The sequence below is a fragment of the Girardinichthys multiradiatus genome, chromosome 7, assembly GCF_021462225.1.
Source record: "Girardinichthys multiradiatus isolate DD_20200921_A chromosome 7, DD_fGirMul_XY1, whole genome shotgun sequence".
Classification (NCBI taxonomy): Eukaryota; Metazoa; Chordata; class Actinopteri; order Cyprinodontiformes; family Goodeidae; genus Girardinichthys; species Girardinichthys multiradiatus.
Genome location: NC_061800.1, coordinates 10,547,204 through 10,573,697, shown reverse-complemented (window position 1 = coordinate 10,573,697; position 26,494 = coordinate 10,547,204). Strand labels below are relative to the sequence as shown.

At 39.3% G+C, this 26,494-nt stretch overlaps 2 protein-coding genes across 3 annotated transcripts in view; both read left to right on the top strand.

The window, feature by feature from the left end:
* The first annotated feature begins 1,428 nt into the window (after window positions 1–1,428).
* LOC124870955 (transmembrane protein 237A-like) lies at window positions 1,429–17,124 on the top strand. Of its 2 annotated transcripts, none has more exons than XM_047369854.1 (11): window positions 1,429–1,680; window positions 3,758–3,862; window positions 3,946–4,074; window positions 6,812–6,917; window positions 7,519–7,673; window positions 10,664–10,784; window positions 13,364–13,555; window positions 13,645–13,718; window positions 13,809–13,896; window positions 15,531–15,652; window positions 16,912–17,124. In XM_047369854.1, exons 2-11 carry the CDS (start codon window positions 3,793–3,795, stop codon window positions 16,977–16,979), a joined length of 1,125 nt encoding a protein of 374 aa, XP_047225810.1. In that variant the 5' UTR covers window positions 1,429–1,680; window positions 3,758–3,792; the 3' UTR covers window positions 16,980–17,124. The 2 variants fall into 2 exon arrangements, with proteins under 2 accessions (XP_047225810.1, XP_047225809.1); XM_047369853.1 differs by having other exon boundaries at window positions 13,361–13,555.
* Window positions 17,125–18,199: 1,075 nt separating this feature from the next.
* The window catches only part of LOC124871215 (abl interactor 2-like), a 59,766-nt gene continuing 51,471 nt past the window's right edge, over window positions 18,200–26,494 (top strand). The window contains exon 1 of the mRNA XM_047370335.1: window positions 18,200–18,476. Coding sequence (XP_047226291.1) covers window positions 18,360–18,476 — 117 coding nt within the window. The 5' untranslated portion in view covers window positions 18,200–18,359. The remainder of the gene's footprint in view (window positions 18,477–26,494) is intronic.

The window sequence follows — 26,494 nt, the reverse complement described above, 5'->3', positions numbered from 1 at the left end:
CAGCACAGGAGCACCACAGGGGACTGTACTCTCACCATTCCTTTTCACTCTGTACACCTCAGACTTCCAGTACAAGACAGACTCCTGTCATCTGCAGAAATACTCGGATGATTCTGCAGTCGTTGGTGGATCAGAGATGGACAAGAAGCCGAGTACAGAAAGGTGGTGGACCGCTTTGTGGCATGGTGTGGAAACAATCATCTCGTCTTGAATGTGACTAAAACAAAGGAGATGATTGTAGATTTTAAGAGAAACAAGAATAAGTCAAACACCATTTCCATCATGGGAGAAGAGGTGGAGGTGATGGAGGAGTATAAATACCTCGGTGTTCACCTGGACAACAGACTGGAGTGGAGATGCAACTGTGAAGCCATCTACAAGAAGGGACAGAGCAGACTTCTTGAGGAAGCTTAGGTCCTTTGGTGTTTGCAGCAAGACGCTGCATATATTCTATAAGTCTGTTGTGGAAAGTGTGATCTCTTCTGCCATCATCTGCTGGGGAAGCAGCATCAGTGCCAGAGACTTAAAAAAGCTCAACAAGCTGATAAAGAAGGCTGGCTCTGTTCTGGGGACTCCTCTGGAACCTCTGGAGATCATTGTGCAAAGATGGATTCTTCATGAAATTATGAACATCTTGGAGAACCCTGAGCATCTTCCTCATGAGTTTTCAGTCAGAGGCTTCTTTAGATCCACTGTAAGACGGAGCGCAACAGGAGATCCTTCCTGCTCACAGCCATCAGGATCTACAGCAGCTCTTTGAAGAAACCTGTATAATATGAGCTACAACAACATTTAATTTCCCTTCGGGATGAATTAAGGATTTTTTAATTTGAATTTAAATGTTGTCTTCAAAAGGTACTTTTAATCTGACAAACGAGCCTCATCTGAACCCATATTGTACTTTACTGAATATGACTGTTAAATGGCTCTCACTGTTCCAAAGACTTAGAAATGGCTTTGGAGCCTTTCCAGATAGATATATGTCTTATGTGTTCTTGAATTTCTTCAGATTGGTAAATGATTACTTGCTTTTTGAGATTGCTGAGCCTACTTAAGGTTATCAGACAGGTTCTGTTTAGAAGATCTTTTGATTTCACACGTTTGGCTGTAATTATAAAGAGTGAAATTAAAGTCAGCATTTCAAAAATACTTGCTTAGCCACCGTTATTTCACAATTTAATGAGGGTGGAAATTTCTTTTGCACATAGAACCAAGATGGTTTGGATAGCTTTTTCTACCTAATAAATGAAATCAGACTACAGATGGAAACGCTGCTAAGCATGAAGAACAGCAAGATTATTAGCATCAATAGTTAAATTATAGCTCTGTCCACAGGTGACATCACATCTGATTAGCCAATCACAAAGCTTCCAGAAGCTGTCAGGGCTCAGCACATGATCCACTTTAAACCCTGACATCAGTGTCGAAGGTACAGACCTGGTGTGTCTGTGCTTCCTTTTAGCTATGGTTTAACTCCTCACCTTTTGGTTAGATTTCAGGCTTTCATCCAAATGAACCAGAAGTCAGTTTTAAGACAATTCTGGGACTAAACCAGAAGACTAAAAGATAAAGGAGTTTTTCTTCTCTGCCTAGCTATAAGACACTTTGCCTTGATAAGATCAGACACACAGAGGGACCACCTGCAGGATTTTATCTCTACAGACTGACTTAGCTGCTCAGGTGAGAATACAAAAGCGCATCGTGCAAAAAGTTGTTTCTAGAGTAGCGATAGTACTTCATGATTGGATATAAGAACGTCAATCAATGTACATGTATGTACATCAGGATGTACTTTATATTATATTCCTTGAAACAGCACTTTAAAAGTTTCCCTTGCTGTCATCAAAACGTATTAATATGTTTTACCTTTTCAAATTGTGAATGTTGATGACATGTAGGTATGGCCTGGTATGAGTTTCACAGTATTATAATCTTAAAATAAAATACCAGAGTGTGATGGCATTTATACCTAAGTTTAAGGCTTAAAGTGGTCCTGTGATTCTGACTCTTCTTTTGGACTCAGGATGCACTAAGTTTGCAAACAGAAAGACTTCAGACTTGACTTATACTCGTGCCCCAAAGACTCGAGACCTATATTTCTCTCCGTGTATCAAATGACTTTGATTCGTTTCAGAACAAATCAAACTTATTAAAATAATATTCCAGTTCAGTTCGTTCAGAAATGTGACATTTTGTCACATTGACTGTCTACATCACACTACACTGGGCTATCACAGTTGGTAGCACTGTTGCCTTTCAGCAGGAAGGTTAGATGACTGTTAGGTATGTGTGTGTGCTTGGTTATCTGTCCTATGTGTCTCAGTGTTGCCCTGTGATGGACTGGTGTACCACCAGCTCGGGTACTCTCGCCTAGTGACTGGCGAAGATAGGTTACCAGCCTCCCGTGACCCTTCAAGGACTTTTACTGGTTAGACTTGACAACAAAAGTTTTAAATGTAGATTTAGGTTTCCTGATAATATTAAAATTCCCAGATTCAGAGTAAGAAGAAGGAAACCCTAAGCTGGAGTATATAGTGAAGGACTGGACTAAAACGTACTTTATTTAATTAATCAAGAAATTTAACATTAACTGATGTTAATCTAGTTTATTATCATTATTTTAACATGAATTAAACACATTTATATCAGGGTAAAAATTATGCTTTATCAGTTTAATAAAGATTGAAAGTGACCTATTGAGAAATATTTAAAGAAAAATAGATAACTGTGAAATGTTTGAATGTTAAATTATGCTCAAAGACAAACAGCATAGGGTTTGGATCCCTGTCTGACAATAATTCCATGTTATAAGTGTAATACAACGCCTGAATTTCATCAGAAATCCTTGTTTTAGTCATCAAAGATGTAAGACTTGATTGAAGAAAATTAGTTGCTTTTATTTAAAACAGAAAAGCAAACATTATTTTTACTTTACAGTTAAAATAATGTTTTTACTGTTGTTCAATTTTCAAGAAAAATTAATGACCAGTACATTTACTGAGGGTTTTAAAGTATTTACTGCACATACAATTTTTTCATTCTGCCCTTTATAGAATGGCTATACTAACCAGTACATACCGGGTGGTTAAATAGTCATGATATCTGCTGGGTAGCCAGCAAGCATACAGCTGCTTAACAGTAGCTTGTTAACTTCAGCTTTTAACTGAATAGCAGTGATAGGTGGTACTCCATTAGTTTCCAAATTTGTCTTTTTTTCTCAGTAAAGGAAAAGTGTACTAGTGCTCTTTCAGCCAGCTGACGATCAGTGCACAGCAACAGGTGGGAAACCAGTGCTTTGTTACTCTGCACACGTCTTAAGGCCTGGAGGATCAATATTTTAAAAATGTACTACAAAATACAGGTTCTTTATAAATGAATTCAGATTTTGTCTTTTTTTAATCTGAGATAATTGAGGGTCATATGGAAAGAGTCTAAAGGCTGGCTTTGGCTCTGAGGCCAAATGTTTTTGTGCAGATTCACAAATTTTTGTGAAATTAGACATTTGGCAGATGGCACTGATGGGTATAAAACTAACCATGCTGGAAAGTGCACAGTTTGTGCTCTTTGATATGTTTCCCAATGCGTTGCTCCGCCACCTGTTCTCAGGCTAATCCAGTTATCTCTAACATGCATCACCACACGGCCACCTCAAAATCCTCATTAAACATTCGTCTGGTGACCTAAATTAGTCTTATAAAGGTGGGGACCTTTCAACACAGTCAGTCTTCAAACATCTTCAATGTTGTTCACACAAAAGGAACTTGAACGGCAATTTCACAGAGAAACGTCACTATGCCGACAGTGAAGAGCAAGAAGAAAAAAGTGAAGAAGGATGTGATAGAAGCAGAGGAACAGGGCGAAGGTGAGCATGCACCACCTGCAGCTCCACCTGCAAGTCTTTTCTGTTTTACTCAGCAGTATCTGTTCTGTGCTGCTCTGCTGCAGTGGGGCTGGAGGTGGAGATGGAGAACACGACCAACAGGAGTAACTCTGACAGCAGAGACCATCTGACCCCAGATCTGCATGACACAGCTCCACACAGGAAGAAGAAAAAGAAGAGGGCATCAACTATTGGTATGAACATTTTATGAGCTTTTACTGTACACAACAGCTGGGTTGGAATCAACTTCAAAACCCATTGATTACAACTGAGAAACAACATCCAGCCTTCATGAAGCATTACACACTAACTGCTCTGGATCAAATTTCACGCTTCCCCAACCTGTAGTCATCTCATCTGTCTTTCCATTTTATAGCCTTAAACAAACCATTTTGTACTTAAACCATTGAGTATAAGGGTAATTCTCTTGTTATGGAAGTATTTTCATGAATTTAGCAAATTAATTACTATAAAATGATAAATGGTCTGCACTTGTATAGCGCATTATAAAGTCCGAGGACTCCATAGAGCTTTACACTATGATTAGTCTTCCACCCAGTCGCAGTTGTAGGCTACATTGCAGACTGACAGAAGTGGGGCTGCCTTACAAGCTGCACCACTGGGCTGTCTGACCACCATCAACAGGCAGGGCGAGTAAAGTGTCTTGCCCACGGACACAATTGGACCGGCAACAAACACCTACTACCTGAGCCATCGTCGCCCCTGGTAAATTTTCATGTATACTTACGTTAATTATGTGTAAATCTCATTCCTATAGGGACATTTGACCCTTAAGAAGTATGACAGATTATTAAATCTTATCAAACTAAACTATGATTAACCTCCTATTCTGTTTAAACTTATGAGCCAATGTAAAAATGGTCACAGCAGAAAAACTGTGTATGGATTATTATAAGACAAATCCTAAAATATACTGAACAGAAACAATCAGTAAAACCTAAACAAAATCTTAATAATAGCTGAGGACAATTTACTGTTTTTGTACAAGCTATAAACTGTACTTTCTAGAACAAGATGGCTACAATTAACACCTGCAAAAATCTAAAGAAAAAGCAAAAATAATTTTTTTCTAGGTTGAAGGTCTGCTTCCATAATCTCCCCTCATATGGTCGCAGAAAGGATTGTTCTTCCACATGTAGTTTAACCCTGCTTACGATCAGCACAACTAGAAATAAATCACACATGGCAATCTAAGACCTTTAAGATATATGATCTCGTTTTTTAAGAAGGTGCCCTTTTTTTTAACATATTCGGTTAATGTACAACCTTAGGCTCTGTAATTCATCTTAACTTTAGCCCAACTTGTCTTTGTAGAATAAGATCAATGCAATGAATTCAGTAAATTCGATTTACTTTATATTAATATTTAGACAATTCATAACAAAAGTCATCTTATCTTTCAGTTGGGTTCCCGCTGTTGAACTGAACCCACTTCCAGAAGATGAAGAGTATATCAACTTAACAGTTACACCAGCAGGTTGATATAAACTTGTCTGAAATTTATAGGCAGCGATGCAAACAAAAATGTCCACTGTATTTCAGGACAACATGCAACTGTAGCTGCATTTTATTTTTGTAACGTAAACAAAATGCAGCTACACTTGCATGTGAAATGAATGTACGATTATTTAACTCCCACTACACATTTGGTTAATTGGCAGAACAAACAAACGTGCTTCTGTTTGCAGAAAACAAATCAAACAATTTCAATGTAAATCATACAACAAGCGAGGCTGGCTATATGTATGTTTTTTTTCAGCATATGTTTTATTCTGGGTACTTCCACCTTCCTGCTGAGCCATGGATCAGAAAAGTTTCAGGTTTCATTAATAATTCCTCCAAGCAGGATCCCAAAACCTCTTTGGTTATTTATATATTCATAGGCAAACTGGAGCTGACTTTTTTGTGTTTAGGCATGAAGCTTTTGGTGTTTAGGTATGAAGCCCTTCAGCATTTAGTAGCCTTTCTGCAAAAACTGAAACCACAGTGGCTGCTGCCTCCAAGTGTTGCTGCAGGTTTTTTGCTTCCAGTCGAGGGTTTTTGACATCGTGTCTCTTTGGTTCCTAGATACAGCTGGAATCTCTAGGAACATCCAATGCCTTTGCCATCTTTTTCCTTTGTTTGTGCTAGCCAATTGTCTCTCCGCTAAACTTTTCGGACAATACTCTTGACTTATTAATATTTCCAATTGCTGTGAAACATTGCCATTAACATTAACAGTCCAAGTATTTGAGGTGGCAAGGTAAATATTCAAACCCTTGCTTGGTTTTCCAAAAAGAAAGTCTGCAAGTGAAGCAGCACATTTTTCCAAAGACCAAACCTGATTTGCATGAAGGAGGTTTAATAGTTATGAGACTGCAGTAGAAATTGAAATTAGTATGCAGTTTTTAATTAGGGTAAATATTTATGTAAAATCAATTTTTAAAATCAGCTTTTGCATGGGAGTGCAATATGCAGTATGTGTTGAATAATTTTAGGTGCCACTGTATCGCCTGATCTTAATTTACTTTTGTGTTTATGCATAAGCTACTTCTAGCACTGTAGCACAGCTAACTGTGGAAACTGGAAAAGCAGTCAATTAAAACTGCTATGAGCAGCTGTTTTTCAAAGTTGTTGAAATATTTATCCGTTTTGTGATTTCTATGTAGTATAGTGAGGGTGATCAGTAGTATTGAGTAATGTTTTTGTGAAGGATGTTGCTACAATATTGATGAATACCAGTCACCAAATTTACTTTACAGCAATGGGTCAAAAGTTCCCTTAGTGAGATGGGAATGCTGTGAAAAGGTAACACAATCTAATATTGAGTGATATACTGAATAATGTTTATTGTTCGGATCCATTGATCCAATCATTAAAGTCATAATGAATGCCTGGTTGTGAACCTTGCACCATGTGTTGTTTGGACAGATCTGGAAACAGAACATGGGGATGTACCAAACGGTAATATGACCGAAGTGGTCGGGGAAGGAGAGGAAATGACTGTTGCCGTCACCAGGAAGACAAAAAGGAAGAAGTAGGTACCAGCAATGAGTCCAGTAACTGCACCAGGAGTAAAATGATGAAACAATTTGATCTGGTAATGCCATCAGAGAACGTTAGATGGTTACTGATCAAAAGCAAACAACCAGTAACTCTGAAAGTTAGAACTGCGGTTTCAAATAAAAATTAAGTAAAGATTCGTTGAGTAAAGAAGAAAGTGATTAAACGTTAAACAGGAAGCTATTGCACTGATATGACACCTTGAGCTGACATCTACTCAAAGTAATGTTGAAACCATTGAAACAATTGTTTCTGGGAAACCATTATTTCACCTTCAACTGTTTATTCATATTACATCATAATTCTAAAACTGTTTAGTGTAATTTAGCTGAATAATAAATCCTGAAAAACAATGTAATATTTTCATCACCGATTTATCATTTCAGTGAAGTATTTTTGCAACAGCACGCCTACGTTGTTTTACTCTTTTTACAGATATATGTATATCTGAATGTGTTTTTCTGAACTAAAGCTGCTTTACTTGTCTTCACTGGAAGCAGTTTACTAAAGATACTTTAGTTTGGCTGAAAAAGCAAGTTGCCATTTCAAACTCCTGTTTGTTCTTCTCCTGACAGGAAGGCGAAGGGAACAGAGCATTACAGCAACGATATGGAAGCTGAAGTCGAGGATATCGTCACTGATGCTCAGTCACCCATTCCGCAGCATTCCTTGTTTTCCGCCCCACACGGACACAGCCAGCCGGTCGGCAAGGTTTTTGTGGAGAGGAACCGTGAGTAGAAAACAATCATACATACAGATTAACAGGTCAACGGTTTATGTTCACACTGATGACAAATATTAACTGTGTTAAGCATTTCTTTAAATGTTCCATTAAAAAAAGTCTGACTTGTTTTAATCAGTAAAAAGTTGCTCTTTTTGAATGACTATGGATATTTTTTATTCAACATTTTTCTTTGTTTATTCATTTTAATCCACCCTATAGGCATAAAATCTGTTTTGTTCTGGTTTTCAATGTGTTGTCTCTTATGAATCATAAGAATCCTTAACTTTTGAATAGTATGGGTATTATTTTGTATGTCAAACAATCACCACTACTGTAGGCTTTACATAAACAATTTAGATTTAACTAAAGACGTCTGCACCACACTATATACAGTTCTGTTAAAACATGTTTGTTTTTGCACACTTAAACATTTCAGATAATCAAACCAGTTTTAATATCTGACAAATATAACCTGAGTGAAAACAAAATGTGGTTTTTAAATGGTGATTTCATGTATGAAGTCAAAAAAAGCAATCCAAACCAAACCAACCTGGCCTCATGTGAAAAAGTTGTTAAATCATGACTTACATGTGATTATCCACATTTTTTATCCAGTTTCATGAGCCACACGCAGGCCTGATTAATGCCTGACATGCTGAATAAACGACTCCCTTAAATAGAACCTGTCTAGCAACATGAAGTAGGCAAAAAGATCTCAAAAAGCAACACATCACACCCTTTCTAAAAAAAAAATAATCAAAAACAGATCAGAAACAAAGACATCTATTAGACTGAAAAGGTTACATGGCCATTCCTAAGGTTTTAGGACTCCATTGAACCAGAGTCAGAGACGTTATCTAACAGGAGGAGAAAACATGGAAATCTTAGATGTGGTGAAGAAAAAACAGAGCAGATGGGTGTAGCATTTTAAAGACGAATGTTCACTTACCAGACACCAACAGATCAGGACAAGGCAAACTGAAGGACGTCCGACTGATTCCTGTCGGACGTCCTTCAGTCAAGCATGGAAGAATGGAAGAATCTCTCGAGGAAATAAGGAAACAGAAAGGCTTGCAACTATTGGGATGCTGGATGTGTGGCATGACAGACAGTTGTGATAATTGCAGTGTAATGCAGTGTAGCCAGGGAAGAACGTAAGCAGGGAGACTAAGGGAAAGTGATTGATAAACACAGAAATAGACACGTAAGGAACAAGGCAGGACATAAAAGTACCTAATTAAACGAAGCCAAAAGACTAACGCTAAAGTGCAATCTAAACCAATACATAAAGTGCATAATCCAAGAAAGAGTTAAGAAATACAACACAGAAGAAAACACTGAGTATGAAACACCCTTAGTGACAAAAATAAACAAGCAAACATAATCCAAATACATACATTATGTGAAAAGCAAAACGACTAACAGGAACATTGATGCGCCTTTCCAGGAATGGTCAGCTTTGCAAAATTACTCTAAGAGCTCATTGAGGACTCCTGAAGGCCACACTTACCGTAATTAGTGTCAGAGTTCATAATTCAACAAGAAAGAGTGTGGGCAAAAATGTCATCCATGGGAGAGTTCCCAAGCCACTACTGAACAAAGACAGCACAAAGGTCTGTCTCACATTTACCAAAACAAATGTTGGATGTTCCTCAAGACCTTTCCCCAAGACCTTTGAAAAAAAACATACAAGGAAGGTGGCATAATTAGCTGTTAGGGTTAGGGGAGCCACGTTGTTTTGGTTAGCTTTTTTTCCTCAGTAAATAAAGTACTCGTACTCGTCGTCTTCCGCTTATCCGGGACCGGGTCGCGGGGGCAGCAGACTCAACAGAGATGCCCAGACGTCCCTCTCTCCAGACACCTCCTCCAGTTCCTCCAGGGGCAGCCCAAGGCGTTCCCAGGCCAGCCAAGAGACATAGTCCCTCCAAAGTGATCATTTCAAAAATCCATTTTGTAATTACTCTGAATATTTTAAACACTTATTTAAATTATTTAGGTGTGACAAAAAAGCAAAAGAAGAGGGAATATGTCTACCTTTTCACAGCAGTGTAAGGGTAACAAACAGCAGACCTCAGCTGACCTTTGAAATTTCCTCCAATTCTGGGTTTACTGTGCCCATATTGGACAAACAAAATCATCAAAAGTGTCCTATACAGTCAGTCATTTTCTATACCGCTTGTTCCATAGTGGCTCATGGGGAAGTTGGTCCCTATCTCCAGCAGTCTATGGGTGAGAGGCGGGCTACACCCTGGACAGGTCGCCAGTCCATCGCAGGGCAACACACAAACAATCATACACACACCTAAGGGCTATTTAAAGAGACCAATTAACCTAACAGTCACATTTTTGGACTGTGGGAGGACGCCGGAGTACCCAGTGAGAACCCACGCATGCACGGGGAGAACATGTAAACTCCATGCAGAAAGACCCCCGGCCGGGAGTCAAACCCAGGACCTTCTTGCTGCAAGGCAACAGTGCTACCAACTGCGCCACCGTGCCGTATATACCGTTATATAGAGTATATTTCAAAATTATTGGGTCACACCACCAAATCAATGAATTTTGGTGTTCCAATCGCTTCCATGGCTGCAGGTGTATAAAGTTTGGTGTGAATAAATCTGACTGGCCTGCAGAGACCTTGATCTCAACCTTGTTTAACACCTTCGGGATGACTTAGAGCGAAGGCTGCAGTTCTGACTTTCTCATCTATGAACACACTCCTAAACCTTGTTGAATATGTTTACAGAATAGATAAAGTTACTATTGCTGGGAAGGTGTGGGTCCATCAACAAATTGGACCTTAAAGATTGAGAATAGGATGTCATCAAAGTTCATTTACATGTAAAAGTAGACAGACAAATACTTTTGGCAACATGGTACATGCTCCAACTCCACGTCTGACAAGTGTGCTGCTAAGGTAGTTTTAATGAATGTCTCCAGAACATGTAAGTCTCTGTTGTATCCTTTCAATTTGATGGTAGCTTGTGTGTGTACAGGGCGTTTCCAGGCAGACCAAGTGGAGCAGCTCAGACACTCAGATCTCACAGACGACTACATGGACTCCAGGCAGATCTCGACCACAAGGGACATCGCTTTAAAGGTTCACAACGGCTTCAGGTTAGCTGATAACAACCAACCAAAGCAGACAGGCTTGTTTCATGTGACATAACATCTGCTCCTTTTCACTTTAAATATGACACACTGGTTGCTAAGTACTTATGATAAGATCTTTTTTTTTTACATAGTTAAGCCAAACCTGCTAATATGATTGGTTACACTATGGTTCAGGGGTAGGAGAGGGACACTGAACCTTTTTCTGGAAGGAAAGTAAATTTGTATATTTATTCACTTAGTTCCAACCTCTGACTCTTCCGTTTGGATGGTTTTTCCATCTCTTTCCCTACCATATTGCTGTTAAACAGTCTTTTAAGGCAATTGTCATAGTGGAAACTGCAAATGCAGACAGGCAGCAGCAGATCCGTGTAACTAAAAGGTTTAATAAATCAGCAAAACCTTACAGACAGGCAGGAGGTCGACAAAAACATGGAGCAGAGACCAAAAAAAAAGGCTTGGACATGAAAATGGCTTGGCAAAACCAGAAGTGAAGAGTAGATGAGATGACATTATACATTGATCCAGCGACAAATGTTCAGAACAGAGGAGTATATACATAGGTGAAGCTAGGAGACTAATTTGCAGAGTGCCAGTGGAACAATGAAGCTGATTGCAAGCTGACTGTGGCAGGGAGTGAAAACAAGAGCATGAATGGGCTGAACAGAGAAGCAATAAAACAATCTAACCAAAGGAATCTCTTGCCAAACATCAACTAAAATACATAATGAACAGAATACAAAAAATAATTAAGGAATAAAAGTGACAACTAGAAAACATACACCAAAATCAGAACAAGAAACTACACTTAAAGTAAATGAATCAAAGCACCACATGGAAAACAATCATGAACAAGGTCCAAAACAAAACTCAAATATGCTCAGATCATGACAGAAACTATTTACTGTTTTTCCAGTTATCGTTGAATGTAAAAAGTGTACATGAAGATTTTTTCATATGTTAAGAAAACACAAAAAATAATCAACAAAGAAAAAGTAGAAACAGGTGAAACGTTTTTGGGAAATTAAAAACCCAGTCTAATATATGTCTTCTAGCAATGTGTCATTGTATGCAGAAATAATTACTGGAAACACGCTTTCCAGTCTGTAAGCAGAGTTGTGCAGGTTTGTAAGCATAACTGATACAAACCTACTAGAATAGAATAGAATAGAATAGAATAGAATAGAATTCTTCATTTGTCATTGCTCCACATGGGTGCAACGCAATTTTCAAAACAAAACAAAACAGAACAAAACAGTGCAGGCAAGTAGTGCAAATTAAAGAAAATAAATATTAAAAAGTTTAAAAAGTTATAAAGTTATAAAAAGAAAGTTATAAAAAAGTTATAAGAAGGACTGTGCAGGTGGAAAAAATATATATACAAGAATATTGACAGGTTGTTCCAGTATTGCACATGAGGTAGCATATTGCACTTAGTGTTGAAGAAATTGCACGGAATGTATTTACTGTTTTTGTCCTTATTGCCCTGAAACGCCTCCCATAGGGGAGCAGTTGAAAAAGATGGTGACCGAGGTGTGAGGAGTCCCTGATGATGCTGTGGGCTTTCCTGAGGCAGCGGGTGGAGTAAATCTCCTCCAGGGAGGGGAGAGGGCAGCCAGTCAGTCTCTGGGTGATGTTGATGACCCGTTGGAGCTGCTTCCTCTCTGCTGCAGTGCAGCTGGAGAACCACAGCGAGATGCCGCAGCTCAGCATCGACTCCACAGAGCAACGGTAGAAGGACAACAGCAGCTCTGGTCGCAGGTTGTTCTTCCTGAGAATCCTCAGGAAATAGTCTAAGCTGCGCCTTCTTCAGGATCGCCGTAGAGTTAGTAGTCCACGTCAGAAAAGGGTAGGGTAGGGTAGGGTAGGGTAGGGTAGGGTAGGGTAGGGTAGGGTAGGGTAGGGTAGGGTAGGGTAGGGTAGGGTAAGGAAAGGAAACAAAAGGAAAGGAAAGGAAAGGAAAGGAAAGGAAAGGAAAGGAAAGGAAAGGAAAGGAAAGGAAAGGAAAGGAAAGGAAAGGAAAGGAAAGGAAAGGAAAGGAAATGTTGTTTTATATTGGTTAAGGAGCCTTAAACTGCTTTAAATTGTGACGTTATGTGAAAGGTTTGAAGGTCTCAAGGTTACAACCATGGTCAACCTCTGTGCCTCTCTGTCTCAATAGAATAAAAGGTTTTGGTTGAATTATTATGTGCCAAATACTCTGCAGACTCTGAAAATAAGTATATGTGGCTACAGATAAACTGTAGCAGATAGACTCTGTCTGTAGCCCTGTCAAATGAAGAACCACCTACCATCATTGCAGCACAGATTATAGCATTCAAACTAATTTCAGTTTACTTCCAGAAATTGTTTTCCAGGTAATTATCGTGGAATGTACCTATTTTAAAAGCACATATTAAGATTTTTTCAAAATATTTTTTGCAATAATAGTTGCATTTTTATACAATTGTTGTCCTTTAAACGAGGTCTGTTGATCGCTTGGTGTCCGCTAATAATCCATTCAACCAGAAACAACACATGAACTCCAAAACACGATAAATTAAGCAGTTTTATAATAACTTTGCTCATATGTCTTCTACAAGTAGGGTGGTTGGTCTGTTCTCCCATGGGTTCCTGGCTGGCTACGCGGTGTGGAACATCATTGTCGTGTACGTGCTGGCAGGCGAGCAGATGACCACACTGCACAACCTGCTCCAGCAGTATCACCCTCTGGCCTACCCGGCTCAGTCTCTGCTGTACCTGCTGCTGGCCATCAGCACGGTCTCTGCATTCGACAGGTCTTTGTGTGTGCAAATGTGGGCAAAAAACATTCAAAGGTTTACATTTCTGTATCAGAATAACATCTGAAAATGGGTGTCTCTTGTAGGGTCAACCTGGCCAAGACGTCCATGGCCCTGAGAGGCTTCCTCACTCTGGACCCTGTTGCTGTGGCTTCCTTCTGTAAGTGAGACAAGACAGAGGAAATGAACCTGATGATGATAATGGTGGTTGATATAATAAACTTTTCATAACTCCTCTATGTGTATTCAGTGTATTTCATAGCCCTGATACTGTCCCTCAGCCAGCAGATGACCAGTGACCGCATCAACCTTTACCCTACTGCCAATGAGACCCTGTGGTGAGAACCTTTGTTTTTTTTTTTTCTTCTACCTTAGTGATCTTCTAAACCAACTGAAAAAGGACCATTTTAAGTAAAAGCACCCTTGATAGAACTCATGTTCTGAACCACACTCATTGGTCACTTTATTAAAAACACCTGTTTAATTGTTTGCTAACACAAAAGCAATCAGACTAACACATTGCAGCGATGCTTTTAGGCATTTAGACATTGAAGGCAACTTGCTAAAGGTCAAACTGAGCAGCAGAATGGGAAAGAAAGGGAATTTGCAGTAAACTAATTTGACTGTGTCACGGTTGTTTTTTCCTGTCCAGGGTGTACCCTGCCTCTCGCCCATAGACTGCTGGAGATAGGCACCAGCTCCCCCTCCACCCACTATGGAATAAGCGGTAGAAAATGACTGACTGACTGACTGACTGATGGTTGTTTTTGCTTAAGTATTACAAAAACTGCTGATTTACTGTAAGTTCCACAAACAACAATCTCTAAGGTCTACAAAGATGACAAAAAGAAAAACTAAATATCCAGGAAGCAGCTGTGTGGATGAAAACAGCTTCTCAATGTCAGAGGTCAGAGAAGAATGGACATACTGGTTCAAGGTGACAGAAAGGTAGCAGCAGCTAAAAACCCTACTGTTGTGGAATAATACCTTTAAAACACACAAGCTCACATTCAACCTTGAAGCAGATGGGCTACAGCAGCAGGAGACCATACCAGGTGCCACTCCTGACAGCTAAGAACAGGAAACTGAGGCTACAATTCAAACAGGCTCACCAACAGTGGACAGAAACAGACTGGAAACCATTGCGTGGTCCGATTAGTCTTGATTTTAGCCATAAAATTCAGATGAAAGAGTCAGACTATTACATAAACTGAAAGTATGGATCCATCCTGTTTTGTATTATTGGTTAAAGCTGTTGGTGGGGGTATAATGATGTGCAGAATATTTCAAGTGCCAGTTAAACATCATTTAACTTGAGTATTGTTGCTGACAGTGTCCATCCCTTTATGACTACACTGCCCCCATCTTCTGATGGTACTTCCCAGTACGTCATGAAGCTCAAATCATCCCAAAGTCACCAGATCTCAATTCATGGAGCACCTTTTGGGATTTCGTGGAGTTGGAGATTCACATCATGGATCTCTAGCTGACAGATCTGCAGCAACAGCTTAATGTTATCATGTCAGTCTGGACAAAAACCTTTAAGAAACAATAATTGAAAAAAGCTAAGCACCCAAATAGAGGGTTGGAATGAAAATAATCGTTATATGTCAAAAAGCCATGTAATTGTATTGAAATGATGACGGTATTAGACATACTGATTGTTTTATGCCTGGATATAACTGGCAGTTTGGTGTAGGACAGTCGATGTATGCTCTCCTCCAGCAGTTCAGGCCACATCTTTTGTAACGGTCCTCAACATGACCCAGGCAGTTCATAAACCCACAGGCGTCTTGTTAAAAGGCTGTAGAAGAGTGTTGTCTCAGGAGTCGTAAGACATGACCCAGGTTATCTCTGTACTTCTAGGTTATAAGAATCACAGACCGAGGTGATGAAGTTCTCACACCCCGATGCCAGGGGTCACACCAGTGTATCTATCCCCACAGACTTGCTTACCCTTTAACTGTTGCAGGCCTCCAGGCTCAGAGCAGCAGATCTTGCGGCCTTGGATCGTGGTCAATCTGGTGGTGGCGCTGTTGGTGGGCGTGGCTTGGGCAGTTGTGTCCACACGCCCAGACATCGACTACACAGAAGGTTAGTATGGATAGTATGGATAACCAGGATAAAATCTGTTATGAAATACCATTTTCAATAACTGCATTTTTTTTCTCTAATGTTTATTTCTTGAGCTGGTCTTACTATGAGAATCAAAATAAAAAATAAAACATTTAGGCACATAATCGGGTTTCTCAAAAAGTGATGGAACCATATTAAAAGTTTTAAATATCTGAATAATGTGTCCATTTGCACATTTTAAACTGTCTTAGTTACCTAATTTTGTTTGACCCTAATATGTAGGGAAGCTTTGGGCATTATGACGATTTCAAACATTTACCAGACGGCAGCCTTCTGATCTCAGATAATACAAATGTGGATAGAAATTATTTAAAAAAGCATCATTGTTGGCTTGATGCTTTTGAAAAATCACATTACAGGTTTGCATGCAAAATAAGTTTAAAAAAACAAACAAATAACATGCAGGTTAAGTATTATTCAAGAGCGACTGTTTACTTTTAAAGAGGCATTGAAAGAGACAGATGCTCTTATACAGAAATCAAATGAAACATCCCTTTGCAGTGTGTGCTGCAGGGTTACAAAGGGAATTTCATCTTTTAGTACATCGTGATTGCAGTGTTTGTATATTGTTCATCATCGTGGCATTTTTAATTCTACCACTAGATGGCACTAAAGGTAGGATTATATACTGCAGGGAAGCCGGTACTATCCCAGAACTTTTAAATGCGTCCCGTCTTCAACACACCTGAATCAAATGTCTGAATTCCCTCATCAGCATCAGTCATTCAGCTCTGCAGACTCCTGGTATCAAGCCATTCATTTGATTCAGGTGTGCTGGAGCAGGGATGTGTCTTAAAGTTGCAGGGTAGTAGCTTTCAAGGACTGGACATGGGCATCCCTGATATACAGTACACAGTATATTCACAGGCAACACACTACTCAAAAAGATTTTGTGTGTGTGTGTTCTTGTACTTGTTGCTGCGTGAGAACCATTTTTCGTATTTTTATCGCAAAGTGAGGACATCTTGACAAAGTGAGGACATTTTCCTGGTCCTCACTTTTTCAAATTCCGTTCTTGGGACAGGGGTTAGGTTTAGGACTAGGGTATGAATTGAGTTATTGTTAGGGTTAGGGTTAGGTATTAACTGGTTAGGGTTAGTGTTAGGGTCAGGGTTAGGCACTAAAAATCAAGGAAAATGAATGGAAGTCAAAGGAAGTAACCGAAAAGTCCTCATAAAGATAGTAAAACACGGATGTGTGTGTGTGTGTGTGAGCAGAAATTTTGATGACGATGGAGCTGGAGGGATTCCCGAGAGGAGACGAAAACCTGGACATCCCTGCCTAAAACCAGTTGTGTTGAATATCTGTCAGCAGGTGTATTTGATTTATAAATCAGTTGGTTATTTATTTCATTATTTTGTACAAGTAAATATGTATCAACTGTTTATTAAATGTTATTTTGTAAATAAAGACATGTTTATGTACAGTAACTGTTGTGTGGTTTCACAGTCTTTGCCTGCAGGGGAACCTGTACTAAATATTTTAATGTTCACCTGGAGAATATAGGCCCACAATATTTAAAGTGCTTATATATTTTGCAGCATGGTTTCTAAATCCTGAACTGCAAACTAAAAATGCTATTTAGTCATTTAGAAGATGTAGATTATTCTTTTATTGTGAGAAAACGCTCCAAAAGTGAGTGAAATCAAAGGTACTTGTAACAGAAGAGCAGACTCAAATTTATATAATTTATGTTACAGAAAAAGTTTTTATTCACTTAATTTAAAAAAAATTGTGACAGTAAAATAGTCAGAATATGTTTAACCTGTGCTTTCTGAGTGTAGCTAATTAAGTGAAAACAAGACATGCGATACAATAATAATCACACATCTTATACTAATGTCGATGTGGACAAAATGTTTCTTCTGGATTTGGTTCCAAAGCAAAAAATTGCAAAACCGAACTAACTTCAAATAGACAAAAATTTGTATTAATTATAATTTAGTTTATTATATAATAATTATGATATGATATGATGCAATTTCTAAACAACAGATTTATGGTGACACTAGAGGCCTTTATTCATTAGTAGCTGGACAGGATGAAGGGCAGAGAGAAGATAAGACATGTAACACAGAGCCACACAGGACAAACAACCATGCCCAAACACATTCATACCTAAGGGAAAATTAGTGAGACAGTCATGCTTTTGGACTATGGGAGGAAGACGGAGTACCTGGAGAGACCATACAAACTCCATGCAGAAAGACGCGGGGCCAGGATTTGCACCCACTGTGCAGCTGTCTATGCTAAACAGAGATTATTTAAACATTATATTTCATTAGATATTTTTCTAAAACCATCAATGTATTTGTGAAAACACAAAATGAGGACTTGTATATGTTTGTTTGTGCTTATTTCATAATGCTTTTGGTAAATAAAGTACAGTACTTGCACAACAAGCTATATCGGAGGGAGTGGGTGTTTGTTAGGTTGTATGTGAAGTGTTGGGTTAAGGGGAGGGGGCTTGCCAGAACCGCTGCCCCCGCGGCCGAGGTTCACTTCCTAAAGTCAGATCTCTAAACCCATAAGAGACCTAACAGAATGTTCCCAATATTTCTAAGGTATCGCATCGTAGTTATGAAATTTCCCACAGCCCTGGAATGCAGCAGGATGCGTCCAGTCAGCGCGAGCCTCAGCCGTTAGTAGTAAGGACTATGTAAAGATGGCGGAGCTACAGATGCTGCTGGAGGAGGAAATTCCTGCGGGACGGAGAGCGTTACTGGACAGTTTTACCAACCTGGAAAGAGTCGCGGAATACTGCGAAAGCAACTATGTCCAGGTACGGGAGCAAACTTTAAATCCCCGGGTGCTAAATTATGAAAATAAACAGAGAACAGATGTGTGGCGGGGAGTGGGCGGTTAGGGAAAGGAGTGATGGGATGACTGTAGCACGGTCAATTATGTTGCTGTCAGCGCCCTCTGAAAAACATTACAAATCAAGCTAAATTCAAAATACAACTCGCTTATTATATGGCTACATTACGAACAGTGTCAAGTTCATTTTCTTTTTTTTCTTTTTTTTTTTAAGACAGATGAACTTTTACAGCAGTATTACGGAGCAATATAGTGCGTTATTTGAGAGAAACTTAATTAGGAATGTGACAGATAAGTGCTAAAAGTTTTCATTTACCGCTATGAGTATGGCGCAGGCTCGTTACCGCAAACCGAATAAAGGAGCAGTTTGTTTTTAGGCATAAAATGTCTGAAAGCGCGGCTTACATGATGTGTTGCAGACAGACAGAATATTGTTTTTCATAGATCGTATAAAGTCTGCCATCCCACTTTAATAATAGTATTCACATTATTAGTTCGGAAAGATCTCAGTCAAAGTACAGCATATTCCACAGTGTTTCTGTTTTAATTACAAAGACATAATTAGTCTTTAAGTCATCATACTGGTATTAAATATTATTCAGACTAATCCAACATACAGAAGCAGCCCTGTGTGTAAAATTAAGTCCATTTTTAATGCTGCAGTTAGGTTCTTAGTGTTGTAGTTAGGTGCTGCTATTCAAATGCATTGATTATGTGATCATCACATCCACAAAAGTTGGCATAACATTATGATCACCTCCCTAATGCAGTGTTGCGCCCCTCTTGTTACCATGCAGCCCCGAAGGCATGGACCCCTTAATTTGGGCTGTGATTTCTGGCTCCAAGATGTTAGCAGCAGATCCTTTAAGTCCTGTAAATTGCGAGGTGGAGGCTCCATGGATCAGATTTGTTTGTCCAGCACATCCCACAGATGCTCGATTGGTTTTAGATTTGGTTAATTTTGAGGCTATAAGTCAGCACCTCAAACCATGCGTGAAACAGTTTTCCTTTGTGCCAGAGTGCATTATTTTGGTGAAAGCAGCCAAAACCATTAGGGAATAGCGGTTCCCCCCTGACTGATGTGCAGCTATGCTTCCTCACATGCAACAAGTTGTAATTGACTGTGTCTGATAGCATGTTTCTATCAAAATGAGCATTAATTCCTTCAGTAATTTTAACCTCAGCGGCTCATCTTTTTGATCGGACCATGCATGCTTGTCTTTGCAACCCACTTACATCAATGGGACTTGATGCACCTTTGATACACACCAACCACTGCAGAGGAGGAGCAACCCACAAGATCTGCAGTTTTGAAGATGCTCTGTATTTTTTTACTGTTAAGCACTGTGTGACTTCAGCCTGAGAAAGATGCTATATAAATAAAACTTACTTCCCACTGACACTCTTGTTTAGTCGTCACAATCTGGACCATGTCAAAGTTGCTTAAATCCAATTTTTTCACATCTTACTGTTTCTAACACATGAACCTTTGTGGACACAGTGTTCACTTGCTCTTTAATATATACCACCCAATAACAGCTGCGATCACAGCAAGAAAATAACTCACTTTACCCATCAGTGGTCATATAGTTATGCCTGATTGATGTGCTGTATTCAAATTCTTGACAATTTGCTCCTCTGCATTTTTTCAGGGAAATTGCGACTGCCATTCACAACCAGTTGATAGTCAGCTGTTGTACAGTAAAGATTATTTTAAAGTCAACTACGGTACGAACTTCTAACGTCAAAGTCAGATCACGAGGTTCCAATAATCTACTTAAAAGCTGGTTGCATTCAGAAGATCCAGCATGCAAAAAGTTCAAATCTTGGTCAACAAATAAAAAGAAATCATACTTCTTTCTGAAACGTTTGCAACGTGTTTGAGGTTTTCAACGTTGTATCTGAACATACCACAAGGCTCCTGGAATAACGTCTTAGACATTATTCCAGCCAAGAACCAAGGGGAGAACTGTTTGACTAAAAAACTTATTTAACAGTCAAAAAATATCTAAAGTGAGTTTGAAATTCTTTGTAAATACTCATTAACCTATCTATTTACAAATCTGTTCTGACAGCAAGAGATTGTTTATGTCTCAAATGAAAGGACTGTGTTTTTCTTATAACAACAAGTAAACAGAGTATCTTTCCATGGTGTCACGTTAGGCTTTCAGCAATTAGAATTCTAGACTCTTCATTGGATTTTACAAACCACTGAAACACAGTCAGTCGGTCATTTTCTACTGCTACTTCCATTGTTGGTCGCAAAGAAGCTGGTGCCTGTCCCCAGCAGTCTACGGGCAAGAGGCAGAGTACACCCTGGACTGGTCTCCAGTCCATCGCAGACCACTGAAACACATTTTAACATTAAGTTAGTAATCAAGAAAAGTGGGAATTTTAAATGGCAACAACCTTTCTAGAAGGGATCTGTTTCTAACCCCTTTCAGGAGGCAGGATCGAGACATATTCCTCAGCTATGCAAGAATGAGCTCAAAGGGGTTGAAATCGACTCACAGACGTTTTACTGCTGAACTGCTGAGGGAGGTAGTTGGGGAGTAGGTGCGAAGTGGAGACCGGCATGAGCCTCACCCTATTATGGTGTGTCATACCTCGCTTATATAAGCACACATTGTTGCAGCACGTAGCTGGCTCGGTTGACTTGCAAAGTGCTGAGGTATCTTCAAGGGGGTGTTGTCTTTACAGCCATACAGTGCTAAAGTATTTACACCCCTTAAACGTCTTCATATGTTGTCACATTACAACCACAAACTTTAAAAAGAAGGCACGGAATCTCTCTTCAACAGGCCTTATGTTTGCCAGAACCAGAACTGAGAATGATTTATGTGCTAGAACCATTTAGACATATATCTAATTTATTCCTTTTTAAATCCTAACCGGTGAGTTGTTATTTTCTCATCTTGTCAGCAGTCCATCATCCAAAGAAAGCTGGAAATTGGTCATATTTGACATTTGCTTGTTTTTAATTTGCAGATAAATGAATAAATTCCTTCTCAAGATGGCAAGTTAGTATCTGTGGTGGGCTGCTTGTCCTGTGCTTTGCAAGAGACATCGTGAGTGTGGTGTGTGAGTGTACGTGGGCAAGCAAAGCTGCTATAAACAACTGTTCTCCCTCAGTTGGCTCTAAATGCACACCTGTTCATAGCCACATTTTTATAATCATCCCATCTGCGCGGCTGTGGGTGAGAATTTCCCTGTCAGTCAAGAGAAACTGGGAGAAAAACAATTACAGGCTGTGGCTGAGGTGTCCCTTGGAGCTGAGCCAGGTAAATGTTGCAGTGAAATGGCATGTTTAGCTTTCATCTTAGCAGGATTACTCGTGTATTCCAGCAATTTGACACAAATATCAGAATGGTGTTTTTTATTTTATGTAAAAAAAAAAAAAGGGGGAGCAGGGTTATAAAGTGTTTCATGAATAGATGATGAATCAACCTTTTAATCTTAACATGCACACAGATATTGCTCTGAGCCAATATATTCAGCACCAAAGTCTTAAACAGTACAATCCATCCCTACAGAATGCATTCACATATTTTGCTGTGGTGTTGTTTTTACATTTTGAGCAAGTCCACAGAGCAGCTTTTACAGAATGGTGTAATTAGTTATTTATTTATTTAATGTAGCAGTACTTACACAATAAACTGTAGGAAGTATTGCAGCAGATTTTTCTGACACATTCTCAGCAAGTTTTTTAAATGCAATACTGGCTGAAGGTTCAGATGATTTTTTCATAATTTGATGATTAGTCATAACCCGCACCTTTTGTGTTTCTGTTAATTGCACTCACCAGTTTTTCATGTAGTTCTTTCCACCTCAGTTGTATTTAAGTTCCTGTTTTCTGTCTCTTTGCTGTTGGGTTCTCCATTGCTGTCTGTCTGGTTCCCGTGTTTCCGATAAGTTAATCATTTTTAAATTAAAATATATCCATCCATCATTCGCCCACTGATGTCCTGTTGATGCTTTGGTCCTTCACAACCACAAACTGTGACATGTATCGGAATTGACTTTTTTAAACCAGTCGGTAGCACTGTTGCCTTGCAGCAAGAAGGTCCTGGGTTCAACTCCTGGCCAGGGGTCTTTCTGCACGGAGTTTGCAGACAGACTCCCGGTCTTTTGGGTTTGGGTTTGGGTTCTCTCCGGGTACTCTGGCTTCCTCCCACAGTCCAAAAACATGACTGTCAGGCAAATTGGTCTTTCTAAATTGCCCCTAGGTGTGTATGAGTGTGTGCATGGTTGTTTGTCCTGTGTGTTGCCCTGTGATGGACTGGCTACTTGTCCAGGGTTTACCCCGCCTCTTGCCCGTAGACTGCTGGAGATGGGCACCATCTACCCCGCGACCCTGTATGGAAGAAGCAGGTATGAATGGATGGAAGGATGTTCAGAATCAGCTTTATTGCCAAGTTCGTACATGCAAACAAGGAATTTGACTCCGGTACACTTTGCTCTCTGTTTTTTTTTTTCTGTTTTTTTTTTAATAATGCGTTATACGATATATTTATGCATATATCTTTATGTCCTTAAATATACATATATACAAAGGTGCATTTGCAACTTCAGTATGCTGTTGTTTGGGACTCTATTAAATGTTCTTCAGAGAAACAGCCTGGGGGAAGAAAGTGTCTCTGTGGCGGCTGGTTTTAGTGAAACAGTGCTCTGTAGCGGCGGCCTGAAGGTAAAACTCTAAACAGTTTATGTGCAGGGTGTGTGGGGTCTGCAGAGATTTTAGCAGCTCTTTTCTTGACCCTAGACCTGTATAAGTCCTGGATGGAGGGAAGGTCAGCCCTGATTATTCTCTCTGCATTCCTGATTATTTGTTGCAGTGTGCACCTGTCCTGTTTTGTGGATGATCCAAACCACACTGAGATGGATGAAGACAGGACAGACTGAATGATGGCAGTCTAGAAGATGACCAACAGCTCCTGTGGAAGGTTGAACTTCTTGAGTTGCCTCAGGAAGTACAGTCTCTGCTGGGCCTTCTTTCAAACAGTGTCTATGTGTGAAGACCATCTCAGGTCCTCAGAGATGGTGGTTCCTAAGAACCTGAAGTGGTCCACATTGGACACAGTGTTGTTAAGGATGGTGAGGGGGGTGTATGGAGGTGGTGTTCTCCGAAAGTCCACCACCATTTCCACAGTCTTGAGTGGGTTGAGTTCAAGGTAGTTCTGACTGCACCAGTGTACCAGCCGATCCACCTGCTGCCTGTATGCAAACTCATCACCGTTCTGGATCAGTCCAATGACAGTGGTGTCATCTGCAACCTTCAGCACTCACAGCATTTAGATTTGACTTTAATAATTTAAACCAAGTTATCTGCTTTATTTTGCAGTCATAATACTAAACAATATAAAACAGTGGTAAAAGGTCAATTTGACAAATAATGTTTTCTTATTTGTAAAAAATTAATATAACATAACCGAAAGTTCTACATGAAAAGCTAATTTAACATGCCGTTTCTACTCTCCTCTCTTGTGGAGTAACTCAGGGTTTTTCTCGGGCCTGTATCACTCTCCCTTTACATCCTACCTCTCAGCTACATAATAAGGAAATGTGACACCACATTTCAAAGCCATGCAGATGATACTTGGATTGGCATCAGACTACAAAACAAAATGTTTCCTAAACCATATCTAGACCATCTTTCTTTATTGAAATTGTGTCTTATATCAAACTTAAATTTCCCCATTTTAAATATATACAGTTGTATTCAAAAAATTATAATATTATTGAAGTTTATTTATTTTAGTAACTCAGTTGACTAATTAAAACACATTAAACAGATCAGAGATCTCCAGCCTTTTATCTGCCATATGCTACTTTTATACAATGAAAGAATCGGAGAGCTACTCATGCTTAGAAATATTTATTATTCACAATTATATATGCACATATATATATATATATATATATACAGACACATATATATATATATATATATACAGACACATATATATATCTATCAGTCATATATATATATATATATATATATATCAGTCATATATATATATATATATATATATATATATATATATATATATATATGACCGATCAAAACGTTTACATACACTTTCTCAGTTCTCTTTATTTTCATGACTATTTAACTTGTAGATTCCCACCAAAGGCAACACAACTATGAATAAACACACATGGGATTATATAGTGAACAAAAAGTGTGAAATAACTCTAAATATTTTTATATTTTAGATTCTTCATAAGGTGGTCACCTGAAATTGTTTTCCAAAGAGTCTTGACAAAACTTCCCAGAGGTTCATTGAGAGACAGCCAGAGGTTAATATTTCAGTCATCACAGCCAAGGGTGGCTACTTTAAGGAAAATATAAAAGTGAGAATCTACGTATAATGTAAACAGTCATAATCATAAAGAAAAGGATTTTCTGCTTACAGCTAATGAAAACAGGTTTTGCAGATTCATATTGTTTTTTTTTTCATAAGAATGATTTCACACATATTCACTACATTGCCAAACGTGTTCGCTCACCTGCCTTGACTCACATATGAACTTGAGTGGCTTCAACTATTCTGGGAAGGCTGTCCACAAGGTTTAGGAGTGTGTTCATTGGAAATTTTGACCATTTTTCCAGAAAAAACCTTTGTGAGGTCATAAACTGATATTGGACAAGAAGGCCTGACTCTCAGTCTCTGCTATAATTCATCCCAAAGGTGCTCTATCAGGTTGGGGTCAGGACAATGTGCAGGGCAATCAAGCTCCTTCACACCTCTCAACTCTCTCGTCCATGTCTTTTTGGACCTTGCTTTGTGCAGTGTTGCACAGTCATATTGAAAGAGGGAGGGGCCATCTCCAAACTGTTCCTTTCACTGGAGCTAAGAGGCCAAGCCCAGATCCTAACAAACAACCCCACAGCAAAATCCTCTCTTCACAAAACTTGACACCTGGCACAATACAGTCGGAGAAGGACTGTTATCGTGGCAACCGCCAAACCCAGATTTTTCCATCAGATTGCCAGATGGAGAAGGTGATTCATCACTCCAGAGAACGCCCCTCCACTGCTCTACAGTCCAGTGGTGGCGTGCTTTAAACCACAGCATCCAACGCTTTGCATTACACATGGTGATGTATGGCTTGTATTCAGCTGCTAGGCCATGGAAATCCATCCCATGAAGCTCTCTATGCACCGTTCTTGAGCTAATCTGAAGGCCACATAAAGTTTGAAGGTCTGTAGCGATTGAAAGTCTGTGACTTCTGCACTCAGTGCTCGTCAGCATCTGCTGCTCGTCTCTCTGTTAGTTTACATGGTCTACCACTTCATGGCTGAGTTGCTGTCGTTCGCAATCACTTCTACTTTCTTCTAATACCACAGTTGACTGTGGAATATTTAGGGGCCGGAAATTTCATGACTGGACTTGTTGCACAGGTAGCATCCTATCACAGTACCATACTGGAATTCACATAGCTTCTCAGATTGACCAATGCTTTCACAAATGTTTGTAGAAACAGTGTGCATGCCTAGGTGCTAGATTTTATACACATGTGGCCATGGAAGGGATTGGAACACCTAATTATAATTATTTGGATGGGTGAGCGAATACTTTTGGCAACATACTGTATATACACTACTCACAAAATGTAGCACATATTTGGCTATTGAGTGACATGTCAGGATGAACCTATAATGCACCGTAACCTTTACAAGTAAACTCAATGTGACCTTCTCTAAACCTTTGAATGCACATGTCCAACTGTTCAATGTTGCAGTACTTTTTGCACAACCTGCTGTTCTCTGACAAAAAGCTTCACACCAACTTCACAACAGGTGTTTGATCCATGAATCAACCAATAAACTTCCTGGTTCAATCAGAACTGGTATTTAAAAAGTCCTCATTATGTTGCTCACATTCTGATATCAAGAGACCAAGACGACACCTAACAACTGATCAACAGGACCTCACCAAAGTGAGGCTTCAAACAGGATGTTATCAGACAGAAGTTGCC

Bases quoted from the DNA above. Each gene is read 5' to 3' on its own strand.
- LOC124870955 (XM_047369853.1), top strand. From the start codon at position 3,793: ATGCCGACAGTGAAGAGCAAGAAGAAAAAAGTGAAGAAGGATGTGATA. The intron at 10,785-13,360 runs GTTAGCTGATAA...GTCTTCTACAAG, and splicing joins AAGGTTCACAACGGCTTCAG to TAGGGTGGTTGGTCTGTTCT. The intron at 15,653-16,911 runs GTTAGTATGGAT...GTGTGTGAGCAG, and splicing joins AGACATCGACTACACAGAAG to AAATTTTGATGACGATGGAG.